This window comes from Leuciscus leuciscus (genome assembly GCF_965113295.1).
Source record: "Leuciscus leuciscus genome assembly, chromosome: 20".
NCBI lineage: Eukaryota > Metazoa > Chordata > Actinopteri > Cypriniformes > Leuciscidae > Leuciscus > Leuciscus leuciscus.
This window is the reverse complement of record NC_138744.1, coordinates 3,819,794-3,837,900: the sequence shown is the minus strand read 5'-3', so window position 1 is coordinate 3,837,900 and position 18,107 is coordinate 3,819,794. Positions and strand designations below refer to the sequence as shown.

At 36.9% G+C, this 18,107-nt stretch overlaps 2 protein-coding genes across 2 annotated transcripts; both read left to right on the top strand.

Moving 5' to 3' along the window:
* The first annotated feature begins 702 nt into the window (after window positions 1-702).
* Window positions 703-15,864, top strand: rpz4 (rapunzel 4). Its single transcript, XM_082150796.1, has 3 exons — window positions 703-824; window positions 8,606-8,669; window positions 12,041-15,864. Exon 3 carries the CDS (start codon window positions 12,067-12,069, stop codon window positions 13,240-13,242), a length of 1,176 nt encoding a protein of 391 aa, XP_082006922.1. The 5' UTR covers window positions 703-824; window positions 8,606-8,669; window positions 12,041-12,066; the 3' UTR covers window positions 13,243-15,864.
* rpz5 (rapunzel 5) lies at window positions 884-4,180 on the top strand. Its single transcript, XM_082150795.1, has 2 exons — window positions 884-1,453; window positions 2,451-4,180. The coding sequence occupies exon 2, from the start codon at window positions 2,496-2,498 to the stop codon at window positions 3,675-3,677; it is 1,182 nt and encodes a 393-aa protein (XP_082006921.1). The 5' UTR covers window positions 884-1,453; window positions 2,451-2,495; the 3' UTR covers window positions 3,678-4,180.
* Window positions 15,865-18,107: the final 2,243 nt, after the last annotated feature.

The window sequence follows — 18,107 nt, the reverse complement described above, 5'->3', positions numbered from 1 at the left end:
CTGTTCAGAGTGTGATATATGCAAATTACTATGGATGCATATGTCATATATATGTGATTTTTATTTATGACAGCACAAATATAACAACATAGCAACAAAACATTGTGTCATCATTAGGTTTTTGGTTTTAGGCCGTTTCCTTGAACTGTTAGATTGTATATTCTTGTTTTCCTATTTTTGTTTATTAATAAAGTCTACAGCCTGAATACGTGACAAACATGGCATTTAGTGCAGTCAAATTCATTAATCGCATCTAACATAAAAGTTGTAATAAAAGTATAAATATACTGTCATTTCTACAGTATATGTGTGTGTATGTGTGTGTGTGTGTGTGTGTATATATATATATATATGCACAGCATATATTACATAAACCAATTTTTATGTTAGATGCGATTAATCGTAATCATTATATATATATATAGGCCTATATATATGTGTGTGTGTGTGTGTGTGTGTGTGTGTGTGTGCACTGGCCACTGTGAGTGCCTGTACCCATGACAACCCATGTAGAAAAGCAGAGCATGCCTCATGTTTTATAAGGGAAAGCCTCTACTAAGCATTTCTGGGACTATCTAACTACTACATGCTGATTTTTCTCAAAGAAGGAATGTTTACAGGATGTAATCTGTCTGTGTGCCTGTCCCTCATCTCTTCAGTGGGCTCGGAGGAATGCATGCAGGGGATGGAGTTAATCTGAAGGGGGAGTGCCGCAGGGCAGAGTCTATATATACATGTGGACCCTGGGAGGCTGCTGCTTTTAGGCACAGTTGGACTCTGTTGGAACACTAGAGAACACATCTATACATTTCACCAGACTAACGGTGAGTCTCCTTATTTTGTCTATTTCCATTCATTATCCTTCCCTTTCTCTTTTTTCATCTTTGGTTATTTTATTTGTACAACTTCAAAAACTTCATAGAGCCAAGGATGAATAAAAAAAAAAACACAAATAAAAGTAGCTGGCCAGTGATCTATGCTTTTAATTATCAGTTGTCATGAACAGTTGGGAGATGACACTTTGTGAGAATCATTGTGATGTGGATGATAGTCAATATTGACTTAAGTACCACATCCTGCCATATTATGTCCAAATAATACTGGATGTTGTGCTTAAGTCAATATGCTGACTGCCACAAAGCTCCAAGCAGCATTTGGATAGAAATAAGGGACGTGGCTTTGAACTTAAACAGTTCCTCTTTTTCAGAATCAGTTGGTTGGTTCCTTTCCTTTTTTTTTTCACAGAGTTGAACTATCAAAAACAGGGACTTCTTGTACAAATTGCTAGACTGGATTTCTTTTAAACAATTTTTCTACATTTCATTTCATTTTTTTTTTTTATGAAGTCATTTTCTTTCTGAAATCGGACACATCCTGGAGTTTTAATTTCAAAGCCATCTTAATTATTCTTACAAAGGAGGACTTGAAACAATCAGGATCATTGTATTGTTCAGTAAGTATTGTTTTGCTCCTAATTCCATTGAGATCAGAATGCTCTTTTAAAAGATGAATTGTTGAGTCATAAATTCCAAATATGAGTTCTACATGCTTATCATTCATAATATTAGCAAATGAATTCTCATAATTGTTCACGTAACCCACTAAAGCATTATGTAAGACATTATTGGACAGGAGCCAAATTAAGTCTATGATCTTTGAAATATCAAATGTCAGGTTTAGTCTTGTATATTTATTTGTGCTTATTTCTATGAGAAAATCTGAGTCATTTTGTTGCCTGCTGTAGAACATGGTTTCACCACAGGACAAGTGTATTGGTTTCAGATTTTCTCAGATCTGGGTGTGCCTTTTTTTCTGTATATTGAGTCTTGGGAAATTAGATACGAGTGTGAGATCATCTCCCTTGTGTAATCAAAGTGCCCAGAAAAGTCCTGAAATGCTAGCTAAAGCCATCAAATATATTCTCCCACCCAGTAACCCCTCCTGAAAACATCTGTTTTGCTATAAATCTGGAGTTTAAATGCTCAAATTATTCTCCAAAGAAGAGGAGAGAGCAGCTCTCCTATTCACACCGACAGTGTGCTCATAATAATAATAATAAACTGTGCTTTGAAGCACAAAAAACGTTTAGCATATTTGCTTTTAATTCTTATTGTAGACACCTGATCTCAATGATCTGCCTTTATTGTTGTATAATTTGCCGAGACTTAGCTGGCGGGTTGTAAGGTGGAACAGGACATGCCCAAACAAGACTAGAATTTTTTCTTTTTTTTTCTTTTCTTTTTTTTTTAATGGCTTGAGCCCATGGAAAACATGTATAAACGTACAAACACTCGCCCCTGTGGTCTGGCTGTCCAATTCATCTCAGGTTACTGTTAAGGTCTCATCCTGAGCAAACAAATATGACCCTTAGAAATAGCCGCATTGATTTCTGTATTGATTTTTATATTGTGGCTTCCACTTTATGATATATATGCCTTGATCTGTTACAGACAAGGGTAAGAAGGATAAGAAGGCCTTCTCTGCTTTGATCCAGGATGAATCGGGTGGAAGAATGGGTTTTGGAGAACAAGGACAAGATCGAGAAAGGAGTGGAAATCATGGGGCAAGGTTGCGAGGTTTTAGCAGCCACTGTGGGACAGTTCCACCCCATCCTGGAGGCCGTGTTTTTGGCCTCAGCCGAGATCCTCGGCAACCCGGATGGGAAGGAGGCCAAGTTCCTTGCTGAGCAGTTTGAAAAGATTAACCAGAAACTCGAAGGTATTCAAGATGAAATCGACCAAATCGCTTTGGAGATGCAGCGGACATCCATGAACAAGCAGAACTTTGACCGTGAGGCGAAGATAATCAGTCAGTATGAGAAGTTTCAAGAGTTTGTCAATGCTAAGCCCAAGTTCAAGGAGAAGAAGAAGGAGAAGTTCATAAGCCAGTATGAGAACACGGGTAGTGATCTGAACATTGATGCCTTGTACAATGCTGTGACTGGAGAGAATATCTCCGGAGATGCCATACTGGACACGGTGGTGACCACAGAGCAAAGGAGCAGAAAGCCAGTGGAGGAGTTCTGTGCCAGGCTAAAGAAGATATTCGTCATGGGAATTATAGCAGTCATGGGTCACGCCGCCCTGAAAGAGGGAGTGGTAGGCGAGGCCATGGTGAAGAAATGGCAGGATCGCATGGAAGACGTAGAGACACGCATGAAAGCGGCGGTGGATGACTGCATTGAGAATTTCCCCTTGCAGGCCAAAACGGATGTGGAGCATAAACTTCTGGAGCAACAAGCCAGCGTTGACCCAGAGTTTGCAGGATTAATACTGGATCTCCTTGAGAAGAAATACTACTGGGTTTCTTGGTCAGTTCGGGTGTTCAACCACAGTGGCATATTCTTCTGGAATTGGCTCGCTGGCAAAAAGTACCATGGAAGCGGTGGATGTGACAACTTTTTTGATCTTCTGACCCCAAACAACATCAGAATCGTGGTGTCTTTTAGTACAGACCCGAAACCCCTCAACAAGAGCCAGCTGCTAGATCAGATAGAGGCACAGAAGCTGAAGGGAAACATGCAGTCTGTGGCTCAAGCGCTGTGGAAGTCTCTTCCCGACACTTTGGTCCATGCCATTAGCTGCTATAAGCAAGTAGAAGAGAAAAACAACTTCCAGCCAGAATGTTTCTACTTTGCGAGGCACAAAAAGGCATACCTGTGCATTCATTCTGAATAGATGTGTGAAACGGCAATCAGTCTTCTCTATATTTCTGATTTTAAAAATGGTTTCATATTATCCAGCATTAGGTAAAGCAAACTGATTGTGGACATACAACGAGAAAGTATATTATTGCTGGTTCTTCACTTTATTTTCGCATGTCAAGGCAAAAAAAGGAATATAAAGATAAATATATGTCTGTGACCAAACATAAATGCATTCATTTCAGATGTAAATTGTATTGTTTTGTAGTTCAGAATGCTTTTAAAAGACCAGTTGAGTGGCGAAAACTTCAATGATAGACAGATTGTGGGGGTTTGTTGTTAGTCGTGGTGTTTACAATCAAAAAATCTTTTCATTTAAACTTTAGATTGTAGTCTTTTCTGGAAAAGTATTATTTCCAAATGAAAAATTATAGTAAGTAATCTAGATATATATTCTCTGTAACCCAAGAATCATGTCCATTTCATGTTTATGATATTATGTAATCGCAAATAAAACAACTATGATCTAGAAATTTGTTTCAAAGTATCAACAGTTTTTTATTTTTTTATTAAAGTTATGGACCTTATTCTAGCCTACTTTTTATTAAATGTACTGTATTTCAGTAAGTCACAGCCTTGTTTTCACTTGCAAAAATAAAAGGTTTACCTGAATAAGGTTCATATTTTAAGGGTAATGTATAGGAGACTTATAAAAGAGACTGAATATTTTAAATAATTTTCCTTAAAAAAAACTTAGGCTACTATGGTAACCATAGCAAACATTAAAGGAAATACTTAAATTCTTCTTACAATAATAACAAAATCTGAACTATGTATTTTTTGGTGGGATAACGTTACTATGGTAAATTCTAAGAAATAAAGGACAATACTTCATTCAGTCTCTTACAATAGTAACAAAAATTGTACTATGGTATTTTGGTGTAAACTATGGTAGCCTACATTTTGTAGGGGGTTAAAGGACAATACTTAAATATTTCTCTTACACCATAAACAAAAAACATACACAGGAATTTGGCTGGAAACTATGATAAAATGGTCAATTTTGTAAGGGGTAAAGGACAATACTTGAAATTCCTTCAGTGTGTAGTAACTTAGTTGAAGGGTGTGCCACGAGCTTAGAGAAGAACCAGCACATGATCAGACGTCGAGCGAGACAGATCAGCGTTTACTTTTGCTTTATTTTATTCTATCCCATTTGTGATCGATTGGAAGGTACTGCTAGAAGGTGAGTTTGTTTCATAACAGGGCTAATTTGTTCTCTAGTCTAGACGTCAGTTCAGTTCAACGACGGTCTGTACGCCGTGGTTTCAGTTTTTGCTCATGAAAAGTTTTTAGGGCGTTTCTCTTCACAGTCTGATGTCCGCCTGTGACATTTTCACCAGCTCGCTATGTTTTAAACACGAGCGAGTTATAACCGATCGATCATTAAGGCAAAAAATAAATAAAATAAAAATCTTCTCTTTAACGTTCATTTAAACTCATTTGTCTTCGTTCTGAAGAACTCCGAGGCAGCAGATCGTTGGGCTGCAGTCTAAACCAGGAAGTGTTTCTTATGTCAACAATCATTGTATTAACTTTGCCAGCCTGATATTTAACGACATTTTATCTTAAGGGAACATTTCTACATATGTGCCAGTAGAAATGTGGTTATAAAATACTAAATCCATATTCTGTGGGGGGGAAAGAGAACCGATTTACCTTTCTGTCAAGCTTGGTGCAGGTACGGGACAACTTTGAGTCAGTCCGTCGTTATCGCAAAATACAGAGCGACTTGTATCGTATCTTCATAAAGCCGTTTATTTTTGCGCAAATTACCAACTGTTATTATGAGTGTACACTGTCCCACGTATTATAGGAGTACCACGACTGCTTATCAAACAAACATACAAATAAATAAATAAACAAATACTATACTTTTATGCTTTTGTAGTAATACAAATATTAATTGTGAAAGATTATTCGAATCAAATTATGTGTAAAGACCACGAAAAGCACAATTAGAAAACAAGTTTTACAGACGAGCAGTCAGATAGATACCCTGAACAATGGTTTTTATGAATACAATATTTGATGGCCTGATTGAGAAGTAGGCTACTAATCGAATCAATACTTGATTCAATCAGAATCAAGCATTCAATGTAGGCCATTGCTATGTTCGAAATCCCCCCCCCCATACTATCATTCACTATTCCCTACAGTACTCCACTAATATAGTCCACTTGAAGGAGTTGATGAAAACGAGTGAGTGCATTCGGACACTGAGTGCGCCGGAAGTGCTTCTGATTTTGCAGTTTGTGTTTTCTGTTTAATAATAATCATTTGAAACACCAAACTGGCAGATCCCTAATGAGAAGATTTATCTTCAACTCTGCCATGGAAACTACTTGCATATTCACCTTAATTAAACAATGTATTAACAAATGAAAAAGGAATTTATGCCTGTATGATAATACGCTGGACCAGCGCAGTTTGGAAAATGGATGGATGGATGATTTGTTTCAGCTGTAGGCGCATCAATAGACATCGGTTGTACACTCGTTATTGCGGTGCATTGTGGGATGGAATGAGTTCACTCAATAACGTCCACTATATGGTTTCGGACACCACTACAAATGGCTGTCCCCTCAAATAGTGCCCTATTTAAGGGTATAGTGAGTGATTTCAGACACAGCCCATGAATCAGTCCTACACTGAATTAAAACACAGACAGCAATATAGTGTTGGGATCTCGGCCAACCCACTATGTTGCTGTCAATCAACTTGGATGTTTAAGTCATTTGAACTTAAATTACATTAAACTGACTTAAAAAAAAATGAGTTGGATCTTGTATAACTTATAAAAAAGTTTGCTAAAAATTGCTTAACTTATTTTGATGAGTTAAAGCAATATAAAACATTTGTTGACATAACTTATTGATCATATAATTGTTTACAGATTAGTTTTATCAGATGTCTTATAGGTATGCGAATGTTCTGGTTACATATTTTCAGCTACACTAACTGTAGCTAAAAAAATAAAAAAGATTTCATATGTGTGTTCATATGTGTGTTAAGAGTTCAGGCGAGGATAAAAGCTAATGGCCCCAATTAGTGTATTAAATTAGTCGTTCATTTTGTATGATCCATGGCATGCCAACATATCTTTACAATTTTAAATTACATTTTAAATATGCATACAAGTCTATTTTGGTTTGTAAGTAACATAATTGCTTGAATTTCTGGTATTTTGTAACACTGGAATTTTGTAGCTACTGCCCAGTCAAAAAGAGCATAATGTCTGTGTCTGGAGAGAAGCTGACATGGTGTTTTCCTTGTCTTGTTTCCATGGTTACTGCTGAGGTGCTTTGGAAAAAGGTTCTCGCTCAGCTAGTTAAACTACCCTGCTAATTATTCCCACACCTGTGTTGACACTAGCCAGAAATGTTAATGGAAAATCATCAGTGGTTTTGCCGGATATTAACCTAAAGAATCTTGCAAGCACTTTGCTATTTTCCCTTTACTTAGATTGCACAACATTAGTGATATAAATGCAAATAAAAACGTTTTATGCAAAAAATAAATTAAAAAATCACCTTTCTTACAATGTACCGAACTGTATCGTATCGTAACCCCTGTATCGTGATAGAAATCGCATCGCCTGATTCTTGGTGATACACAGCCCTAATTAACGTACCGTTTTATGGTATATCAAAAACATTTATTCAGGAAACGTAAGAGAATTATGGAAGAATAATATATTATACTGAATAATAAATAAATAATAATAATTGCGACTTTTTATCTCACAATTGCGATATATCAAGTCAAAATTGTGACTTTTTTTCTCAGAATTGCGAGATATGAAGTCAGAATTGTGAGAAATAAAGTCGCAATTCTGAGAAATAAAGTCGCAATTGCGAGATATACAGTCGCAATTCTGAGAAATAAAGTCGCAATTGCGTGATATAAAGTCAGAATTGCATGATATAAAGTCGCAATTGCGTGTTATAAAGTCAGAATTGTGAGATATAAACTATTCTGGGGTAAAAAAAAAAAACGTATTTTTTTCCTTAGAATTGGACTTTATATCTCACAATTGTGAGCAGTTGCGTGATATAAAGTCAGAATTGCGTGATATAAAGTCGCAATTGCGAGAAAAGTCAGAATTCTGACTTTATAAGACGCAATTCTGACTTTATTTCTTGCAATTCTGACTTTAGATCTCGCAATTCTCACTTTATAACACACAATTGCGACTTTATTTCACGCAATTCTGACTTTATATCTCGCATAAAGTAAACTCCGAACAGACTATGTAAACTCGCAATTGTGAGATAAAAAGTCGCAATTATCTTTTAAAATGTTTTATTCTGTGGCGGAAACAAGCTTCCATAGAGAATAGTGTATCAGCATTCTGTTTATTTAATGTTACACAACCAGTCAAAAGTTTGCACACACTTATTACTCAGTTAATTTTTCCACATTTTCAAATAATGCCAAAGACATTAAAAAGATTAAACAACAAAATTGACTTTGTTTTATAAAACAACTCATATAAAGCGCAAATCTTTAGATCACAAGACATGAAGTCAGTCAAGTGTGTCCAAACGTTGGACTTTTAGGAAGTGATAACATGACCTAACAAGCTACTTAACAAAAATAGTGTTGCATCATTATTATGGAAAAGGGGAAATCCATTCGAACTGTTTCCAATTGAAATGGTTGTCCTCTCTATTGTTGCATATTGCATACTGTGTGAGTAATTGTTCTTACATTATTTGCCAGTTCGTTTAGTGCATGTTTGAATTGAATGAATGTCTTTTATGTAAATGAAGGTGTGGTTGTCAGAACGAGCGAGCCTCTTTTAGCATGTGTACATACACCTGGTGTGTGTTGTTGAGGTTGTGTTGCTGCTTTTATGGTTTGTATAAAACATTTCTCATTTCCTTTATCTTTTTTTAGCAAGCCCACCCAGATTCACACTGACCGTTTAAAGATTCAGAGGAAACGAAGACTGACACATCATGTAAGTTTCTTTCCGTTTACCAGTCTAAGGAGATAAAGACAGTTATTCACTAAAGCAGTGGTTCTCAAACTTTTTACACCATGCACCTCAGAAAATATTTGGCTCTCCAAGTACCACCATAATGACTAATATTAAAATACAGTAGCATAGTAGGCCTAACTATTCAGCTACAGTTATGCACATCTCAAAAACCAGGCAGTTTTATTTATAATAAGAATATTTATTGTTGTCAGCCACTTTAAACATTGTAACAACACAGTTTTAACATCAACACAGTACTGTGTGCTGCTTACATACAGGTAATTTTTGCACCTAAAAGTGAAATAAAAACTGTACTTACAGATTAAATGAAAATGTATTGTACTTAAAAGTAACGTAACACTGTTGTTAGCACTTGTGCTCGGTTCACTCTCATCCTCTTCAGTTCTTGTATTTGAAACATTCTCCTCCTGATCCAAACTTCTCTTGCCAGATTGAAGCCACAATAGCAGTTTTGAACTTTTCATAATTTAATCATCCACCTAACATTCATTTATATTTAACCTTTTAACACACTTAAGTTAAAAAAATTCAGCTGCTCCCCAAGCGTAAGCTTTTCAAGGCGACCGTTATAGATCGTATTACTTTTTTTTCCATGGTGACGCGTCATTGCTTGTCACGCGACCACCTGGTGATCTGCTTTTATTTATTTTTTTATTCAAAATATTCACAAATTTGTTAGCTATAGCATTGAATCGCCTTTATAATGATCACGTTAGTTGGAAAAAAAAGCAGTCTGAATTTAGCAGTTGATCACGTTCTACTCACACCGGTGAGAACGAAATTCAGTGTTTCCTCTGCGTACCACTAGACAGAGCGTGTACCACACTTTGAGAACCACTGCACTAAAGGTTTGCATGTATAAAAACGTGTTAACTGGATAGCATGTGCACAAATGTCCAAGCTTAGTCTTTTAAATGAGAAGCTATTTCATATCCTGTTTTTGACCCTCTCTTTCGACCACTGTTTTGATTCAAGGCTTGGAATTCACTGCATTCAAGGCTTCGAAGTAAACGCCCACTGCTATGATTGGGTAACAGTTTTGCAGATTAAAATAATTTTCAACGTCTCCGCCATTACACGTGTGTCATTGTTTTGAAAACTTAAAATGTTGAAAAATATCTCGTTACGTACTTGAACCATTTGCCAAAAATGTATGCGTATTACATCTTGGTTGAGGCAAAATAAAGTTAAAGTACTTGGAATTACCACATTTATAGTTGACAAAGGACAAAGTGTTTCATGTAAACGGAATTATGAATGAATGTACCATTGTTTGTCACACTGTCGTTCTTATAGGCTAATCATAGTTCATCCTTTCGATAATGTGAAAAACGTAAACATTGTCATTTGCAGTATCATCATGTTTTAAAGGTGCTGTATGTAACTTTTTTACTCTACTAAAACATAAAAAATACCATAATATGTTTGCAGATATTTAGGAAACATGCTGAGTTCACTTTTTTTTTTTTGGACTGTGTGATCTCGCCCACTGCCAGTTCACCCAATAGTATTTCGACACCCCGGGTTGCCAGTTGGCAGGAAACACAGCGTATTGCAGACTTGGAAACGAGCAAACAAACTGAGCCAAAGATTGCAGATTCCACACAACTTAAAAAGCCTCGATTTCCATCAAAAAATCTAAAGAGCATTTTAAAACGCGGATAAATCAACTCATTAACTTACAAGTTAATCTAGTAAGTCTCCTCGCTTTTCGTTGTCAATTGCACTCGTTCCTGTTGCGTGTCCTCAAACTGGCAACCCGTGTGAGCGTCAAGTCTGAGGGGCGTGGGAAACAACGATCTCTGATATTTTGAATTTGGACTGCAGTACCTTATTTCGACCACTAAGTGTCATTCTTACAAACAGCACCTTTAAGTAAAATGAGACGTGTAATAATGTCTTACTGATGACAAAACAGATGATCTCGCTCACTTTTATTCAGAATTACAGCGATTGGCTTCGATCAAAACAATAACAAAAGAAGCGTTCTCTAAGGCCTCGTTTACACTGTCAGTGAAATGTGACCCAATTCCGATTTTTTGCTCATATGTGACACAGATCGGATGTGTTCTATGACAGTGTAAACAGGAAAAAAATGCATGCATTCAGATATTTCGAGATCGGTTTCAGGCCTCATTCATATGTGGAAATAAATCGGATATGTGCCAATGTGACTGTCATGTAAACAGGCAGATCGGATTTTCTGACCGAAATTTTGGACCGACCGCTCCTCGTTAAAGCCAATATTTAAACAGAATATGCTCCCACCCGTCCTGAGATCTCTCTCTCATACACAATAACTGAAGCATATGTGCAATGATGGCACTTTTCTTCCTCCTTCGCCTCATAATCATGGTGATGTTTGGCGAACTTCGCATATATCGCAGAGCTAGCATCAAGCATATTTCGCGTTCGTCCATCTGTGCGAGAGAATTTAACCCTTTAAGCATGCGCGATGTTTCAGATAGTATAGCAAGTGTAAACACATGAATCTGATATGGGTCACAGTTGAAAGAACGTGTAAACGGATGGTCCAAAAAATCGGATAAATGTAACAAATCAGCATTGGGCATCAAGACCTGCAGTGTAAACGAGGCCTTAGTGCTTTCTTCCGCATCCGATAATCCAATGCTTTAACCACATAAATGACGAAGCAAAGGAAAGAACAGCAAATCACAACCATTCACAGTTTCACTGCGGCGCTACTATATAAATACTCAGTACATATCAAACGATCTGTATCAGACAAAGCAGTAGTGACACTCACACTTGTGTGTTGCAACATTACTGTCGGATCCAATGTAGTCTTCACTGCATCATCTTTTATTAATTATTCATTAATTTTTTTATTCAGTCTCTCTGAAAAGCCTGCGTCAAACTGTGTCTTGTTTAAAAACGAATCCACAGTAAAATAAAGCAAACAAACTGATCTGACTGACTGTTAAAAATAAAATTCATCCACGCTTTCTTAATTTTAGGATCACAAATAAGGAAGGCACTGCCAAGACTGTGTTTTTCCACAGCTTACCACTTCAAAACGTAATCCTCAGAGGCGTCTATATTGTTTTGTTGCTAAAGTAAATCCTGTGTTTGTGTCTCCCGTATTTACTACACGACATGCGTGAATCAGTGGGCGGGCCTAAAGAAGCACTGATGTAGAAGTAGGCGTTGATCTTCTTCCACAGAGACGGTCTTTTGTATCCTTAACATTCTCTTTGAATGTTGAACGATCTCTTATATGTCAAAAGATCAAGGAAAATTTGATTTCTCAATTCATGACCCCTTTAAATGGTAAATTTCTAATTATGTACTGATCTTATTTTACACAGAGACATCTTGCTGTCGAAACTGAAAGATGGCGGAGCAGCTGCAGAAACTTGTTGCACAGAAGAAGGATGTTGTGGAGACCGTGATGGAAGTGTTTGAGCAGGGCGCAGAAGTGTTGGCCAGCATTGCTGGAGATCTGTTCCCTGTGTTCTCCATCGCAGCTCCGATTGTGAGGCTGGCGCTGGATAACGTGGAAAGCAAAGAGGCCGAGTACATGAAGGAGCAGTTCCAGAAGGTGCGAGAGCGCCTGGAAGTTGTCTCTGAAGAGGTCCAGCAGATAAACCAGGAGATCAAGAAGAGCGGGATAGATGCCACCTACTTCTCCGTGGAGGAGAATCTGACCAACCAATTCCGCAAATTCATGGACGTCCTGAATGCGAAACCTAAATTCAGAGATGTCAGAAAGAAAACGTTCCTGGATCACTTCAGTAGGACGGGGGGCGACAAAAACTTGCACACTCTGTATAATGCCGTAACCGGAGATAACTTCTCAGGAGAGTCTGTTCTGGAAATCACTCTGAATTACGAGCAGAAGAGCCGCAGGGCGGTGGAGGACTTCTGCGCTACGCTCAAGAAATTGTTCTGCGTCGGTTTGATCGCCTTACTGGGACACGCGGCGTTGAAAGGCGACGACGACGACGAGAAGTTGCTTCAAGATTGGAGCGAGAAGATGAATGTGGTCCAGTCTAAAATGAACGTCGTGATTGAAGACTGCATCAGCAGCTTTCCGTCGCAGGCCGAGCTGGACGCCAAACGCATCGTGAGAGACCAAAGCGACAAAAGCAACCAGCAACTGGCCGACATGCTGGTAGAGCACCTGAAAAAGAAGTACGACTGGGTGTGCTGGTCAGTCCGCATCTTTAACTCCCCCACAGGCATGTTCACCAACAAGAAAGACTTCCATGGATTGACGGGAAAGAGTCGCTTTCAGGTGCCGGTGTCGGATGACAAGCTAAACGTTGTGGTCTCGTACAGCGCCTCGCCTGAACCCGTCGATAAAGCCCGGATACAGAGCCTGGTCTCGGAGCAGAAGAAGCCCACGATGACGCCGATGGCCGAACTGCTTTTCCAGACAATCCCTCTCTGTGTGGTCCACACAGTCAAGACCACATGCAAAGATTTGGGCTTCTCCAGCAGCTTCTCTGATGAGCTGCACTTCTTTGAAGAGTTCAAGAACTTCTATGTCTTTCTTCATTCTGCTTAAACTAGGCAGGGAAATAGAAATACTATGATTCACACCATTAAACCCACAATAAAGAGTGTTTAACCTCTCTAAGGTTGGCACTTTTAATGACCAAAATCAACCAATGTAAAAAAAAATTGTATTTTTTTCCTAGTCTTAGCCTTTATCTAAGTTATAAATGGACACTTTTAATGTATCGAATTTGTTTTAAATATCAAATCTGGGCTTTTACTCCCTTATTAGTGTATCCTGGGTGATGGTAGCCTATCATTTAAGCTGGTAACACAAGTAGAGTAGACCGTCCACGTTCCCTGATTTTATGCAAAATGTTTGCACAAATGTGTTTAAAAGTTATGAACACTTTGAGGAAGAACTAATTACTAGATTTGACATTCTTTCACATCTTTGACAAAAACACTTCTAGGTATCTAGATATTCTTAACCTTGAGCTTATGTAAGGTTAACCTTAATATTTGTTTTGTTTTGTTTTTTAAATACTTTATTGTACGTTTTTGACATAATGTGCAAAGCAATAAGAATGAAAAATAGCTAAATAAATTAAATAAAATAAAGAACAAAAAGGTGGGCTAACATAAGCAAAGCATGGGAAAAGGTTTTTAAAGGGTCACAGGAAGAACGTAAGGAACATTTGTTTTGTTTGTCTGAAATAATCAGTACTTTTTTACAATTTTATTTTTAAGATTTAACTGGACAGGATTTATGATTGCAATGATGCGATCTATTATTGTGCTTTATTCTGCCTTCATGTGCTATCGGAATTATTGTAAATACTTAGTTTCCTAGGTAAAAACTGGACATGAACACCATCTCAAGTCATATTTACCACTGGGAAGCTCCGGGATAATTTTGATATCCAAGTTTCCGAGTTGGGCGCGTGCCATAAACTTTAAAGGAACCGTATGTAAGAAATGTATTTCAATTAATCATAAAATGGCCCTGATATGTCACTAGACATTAAGAAATCATGTCCATTTCAAATACTTATATCACTGACAACAGTAGTCCGGCCAGGATATTGTCATTTAAAAGTGAAGTTGCAGCCCCTCAACTGATGTTGATGTTGTCATGTTGTGTTTTGGCCTGATGCTCCACCCTCCACCTATCTACCAATCACGAAGTCAGTAGTGTTTCGGCATCCGGGTTGCCAGCTCTGCTCTAGTTACCACAGCTGCAGCTACAAACGTGTCGGATAAAAAATGTCTAACGTTACGAAACCTAAAAGACCTCGTTATGAATCCGAAATACGTCGTGACAAAGTCCGAAATAAAACAAGGATTTGTATAGGAAAAAAACGTACTGTGTAGGACTCGTCACTTGCCATTGGAAGCTCCTTGTAGCAGCCGACGTTCCTGCGGGATCCTGCAGCCTAACTGGCAACCTCGAGTCAGGGGGGAGGAGGAGGGGATACACCGCTCTACAGTCATTTGAATGTGATTGCAGTACCAGTTTTGGCCTCAATCTTACATACGGTTCCTTTAAATATGGCGGAGGGGAGAACGATTGCTGCTGTCACTGCTATTGTTTTATTCGTTTTTTCCACAAAACGTTAAAGTGCATATATGAATAATCATTTGAAGCGTTTTGTATGTTTTATACATTTGACTGAAATTACAGAATTGTCCACAAGCTGACTATAGCATGGTGAATAAGCTTTGCACAATAAATAGGGAAGAATAAACCTGGTGTCCACAATGATTCCAGTTCTTTACGACAACAAAGCACTTGAATGCGACAAGCTTGGACGAAGTGGGAAGTAGGATATTTCTAATAGCACATGAAGGCAGTATTAATGTGTTTCAGATTTACTGGCCCCTAAACGACATGTAAGAACAAACTTGCATGTGGGTACGGTCTCGTTCAGTCCAAGTGGGCAGTTCTTGGCCATAAGTTGCAAAGTAAACCAGACACAAGTGACAGAGTACTCTGTTGCTCCTAAACTGAAATGTTCAACACTGTGGGATCAGTACCATTTTTTTTAAAGAAATGAATACTTAACTTAGCAAGAATGTATTAAATTGATCAAAAGTGACAGTAAAGACTTTTATAATGTTACAAACGATTTCTATTTCAAATAAATGCTGTTATTTAGACATTTTTATTCATCAAAAAATATGACAAAAAAGTTTAAAAAGCACAGTTTTCAACATTTATAATCATCAGAAATCTTTCTTGAGCACCAAATCAGCTTATTAGAGGGATTTCAGAAGGATCACGTGACACTAAAAATTCAGCTTTTAATAAATGCAGCCGTTGTGAGAATAAGAGACTTACTGCAAAAACACATAACATTACAGACGCCAAACTTTTAAACAGGAGTGTGTTTGCATGATAAATAATCTCTGCTTCTTCTTTTTAGCGCTGAACGGCAATAACAGTCCTGGAGTCTAATAACATATCGTCAAAGCATCAAAGTAAACTCTATTTACTTCACTAATGGATGATTCCAAATGAAACTGTCAAAGTAAAATGGGTCCGATGTTTTCTTTGGTGTCTACAACACATAGAACAATATCTAGAATATATATAAAAAAAGCATTTGGTTGAGACCAGACATGATGTAGTACACAACCTACTTTTTTTTTTTTTTTGATATTGTTTAATAAACAATCCATCCATCAATCAGTCTACATTTCTTTTTGTATTTGTGTCTTTGTGTTTAACATCCTCACTGTTCAAACTTTGATGGCAGAGATACTACACAATCCCCCCCACCGCCACATTATTGGATTTGGACACATCAAAGATTCTGTTACACACTGTTTCTGATGAAATCTGATCACTTGTGAGCTCTCACAGATGAAAACATGTCCATACATAATCTGTTCTGCACTTCTTACAGTCTTTGGAAGGCAGCTCTACTGATGTTACTCGAACATTACACTCAGGGGTTTGTTCTGAATCAAACACCAGGAAGTGTTTTATAGATTACTTAAGTCTTTGATGTGCTATATTTTTGTTTTGTATATATATACAGTACAGGCCAAAAGTTTGGAAACATTACTATTTTTAATGTTTTTTAAAGAAGTTTCTTCTGCTCATCAAAAATACAGAAAAAAAGTAATATTGTGATATATTATTACAATTTTAAATAATTGGTTTTCAATTTATTATACTTTAAATTATCATTTATTTCTGTGATGCAAAGCTGAATTTTCAGGATCATTACTCCAGTCTATCACATGATCCTTTAGAAATCATTCTAATATGATGATTCATTATCAAAGTTGGAAACTTAGCTGCTTAATATTTTTTCATAACCTGTGATACTTTTTTAGGATACTTTGATGAAAAAAAAAAAAAAAAAAAGCAAATGTTTTAAAAATAGAAATCTTTTGTAACAGCAATATACACTACTGGTCAGTCATTTGGGGTCAGTCATTTTTTTTCTTTCTTTTTTTGAAATAAATCAATACTTTTATTCAGCAAGGATGTGTTAAATTGATAAAAAGTGATAGTAAAGAAGATTTATATTATTAGAAAATATTTTTTTATTTTGAATAAATGCAGTTCTTTTTAACCTTTTATTCATCGAATATATTAGGCAGCAGAACTGTGTCCAACACTCATAATAAATCAGAATATTAGAATGATTTCTAATCTAAAGGATCATGTGATAGACTGGAGTAATGATCCTGAAAATTCAGCTTTGCATCACAGAAATAAATGATAATTTAAAGTATAATAAATTGAAAACCAATTATTTTAAATTGTAATAATATATCACAATATTAAAAAAAAAAATCTGTATTTTTGATCAAATAAATGCAGGCTTGATGAGCAGAAGAAACTTCTTTCAAAAACATTAAAAATAGTAATGTTTCCAAACTTTTGGCCTGTACTGTATATTTAAGGAAATATTTTATAAAAGTTTGAAAGCCTCCCTCAGACTGCCATGTTCAGTAGTTAAAAATTTAACTAGAGTGATCATGACCTGCATATGCATACATACTGAATAGTTATTGGTATTCCTTGCATATGATGTGAAATGATGTGGCATTTCATTTACAAATGAAATGCAAGCTTTCTGAAAATGTCAGCATTATTATTTTGCTGTCTTGCAAGCACTGATATTTCCTTCATAAAATGCCAATCCAGTTCACCTGAAGTTGCATCAGTTGTTATACATGGGGCAATAATGATTAATACTTCAGTTTTTCATATTGTGGGAATCTACTTTTTGACAACAAACTAGTCGTCGCTGGACAATTGTGATGTTGTACGTCCTCCTTTCAACTTCGTGTTTCACTGGGTGAAATAGATTTACTGTGAAACACCCATCAGACCCTGTAATTATGCAGAGGAGCCACAAACGGATCTATTTTTATCTCAGGATTTGTCCCACCCTTTGACAGTGGTAAAAAACAAACCTAGAATAGAAAACAAAAATGCCAAAGCTTTTTATATTTAAAAGCAAAGACTATATTATAACTGAACAAACTACAAATGTATATGAAAACACTGCTAAATAACATTTGATGTATAGACGGAGGTGTTGTCAAGAAGACCAAACTTCTGAGACAAGACCAGATCATTGAGGCATGTTGAGGCCCCTTGGGTCTGATCTGGTCTTTGTCTTAAAGGATCTGGTCTTGGTCTCAGAGGTTTGGCCATGACTACAATTCTGCTTATAGATGGGAAAATGTTCTAAAATACATAATGAAATTAGTGATTGTGAAGAAAATCAAGGCAAAGCATAAGCAATACAAATATTTAACAAATGCACACCTTAAAATTGAAAACTTCAATCAAGGCAATAATTATGATAATCTAGCCAAAGTGCTATTATGCACACTAAATTGTTGGCATCTCCTCGCTGAAAAGACCTCTACCATTCCCTATTGCACAGCTGCTTCATCGGTCACGGA

Excerpts from the sequence above, each read along its gene's own strand:
- rpz5 (XM_082150795.1), top strand. The coding sequence starts at position 2,496 with ATGAATCGGGTGGAAGAATGGGTTTTGGAGAACAAGGACAAGATCGAG.
- rpz4 (XM_082150796.1), top strand. The coding sequence starts at position 12,067 with ATGGCGGAGCAGCTGCAGAAACTTGTTGCACAGAAGAAGGATGTTGTG.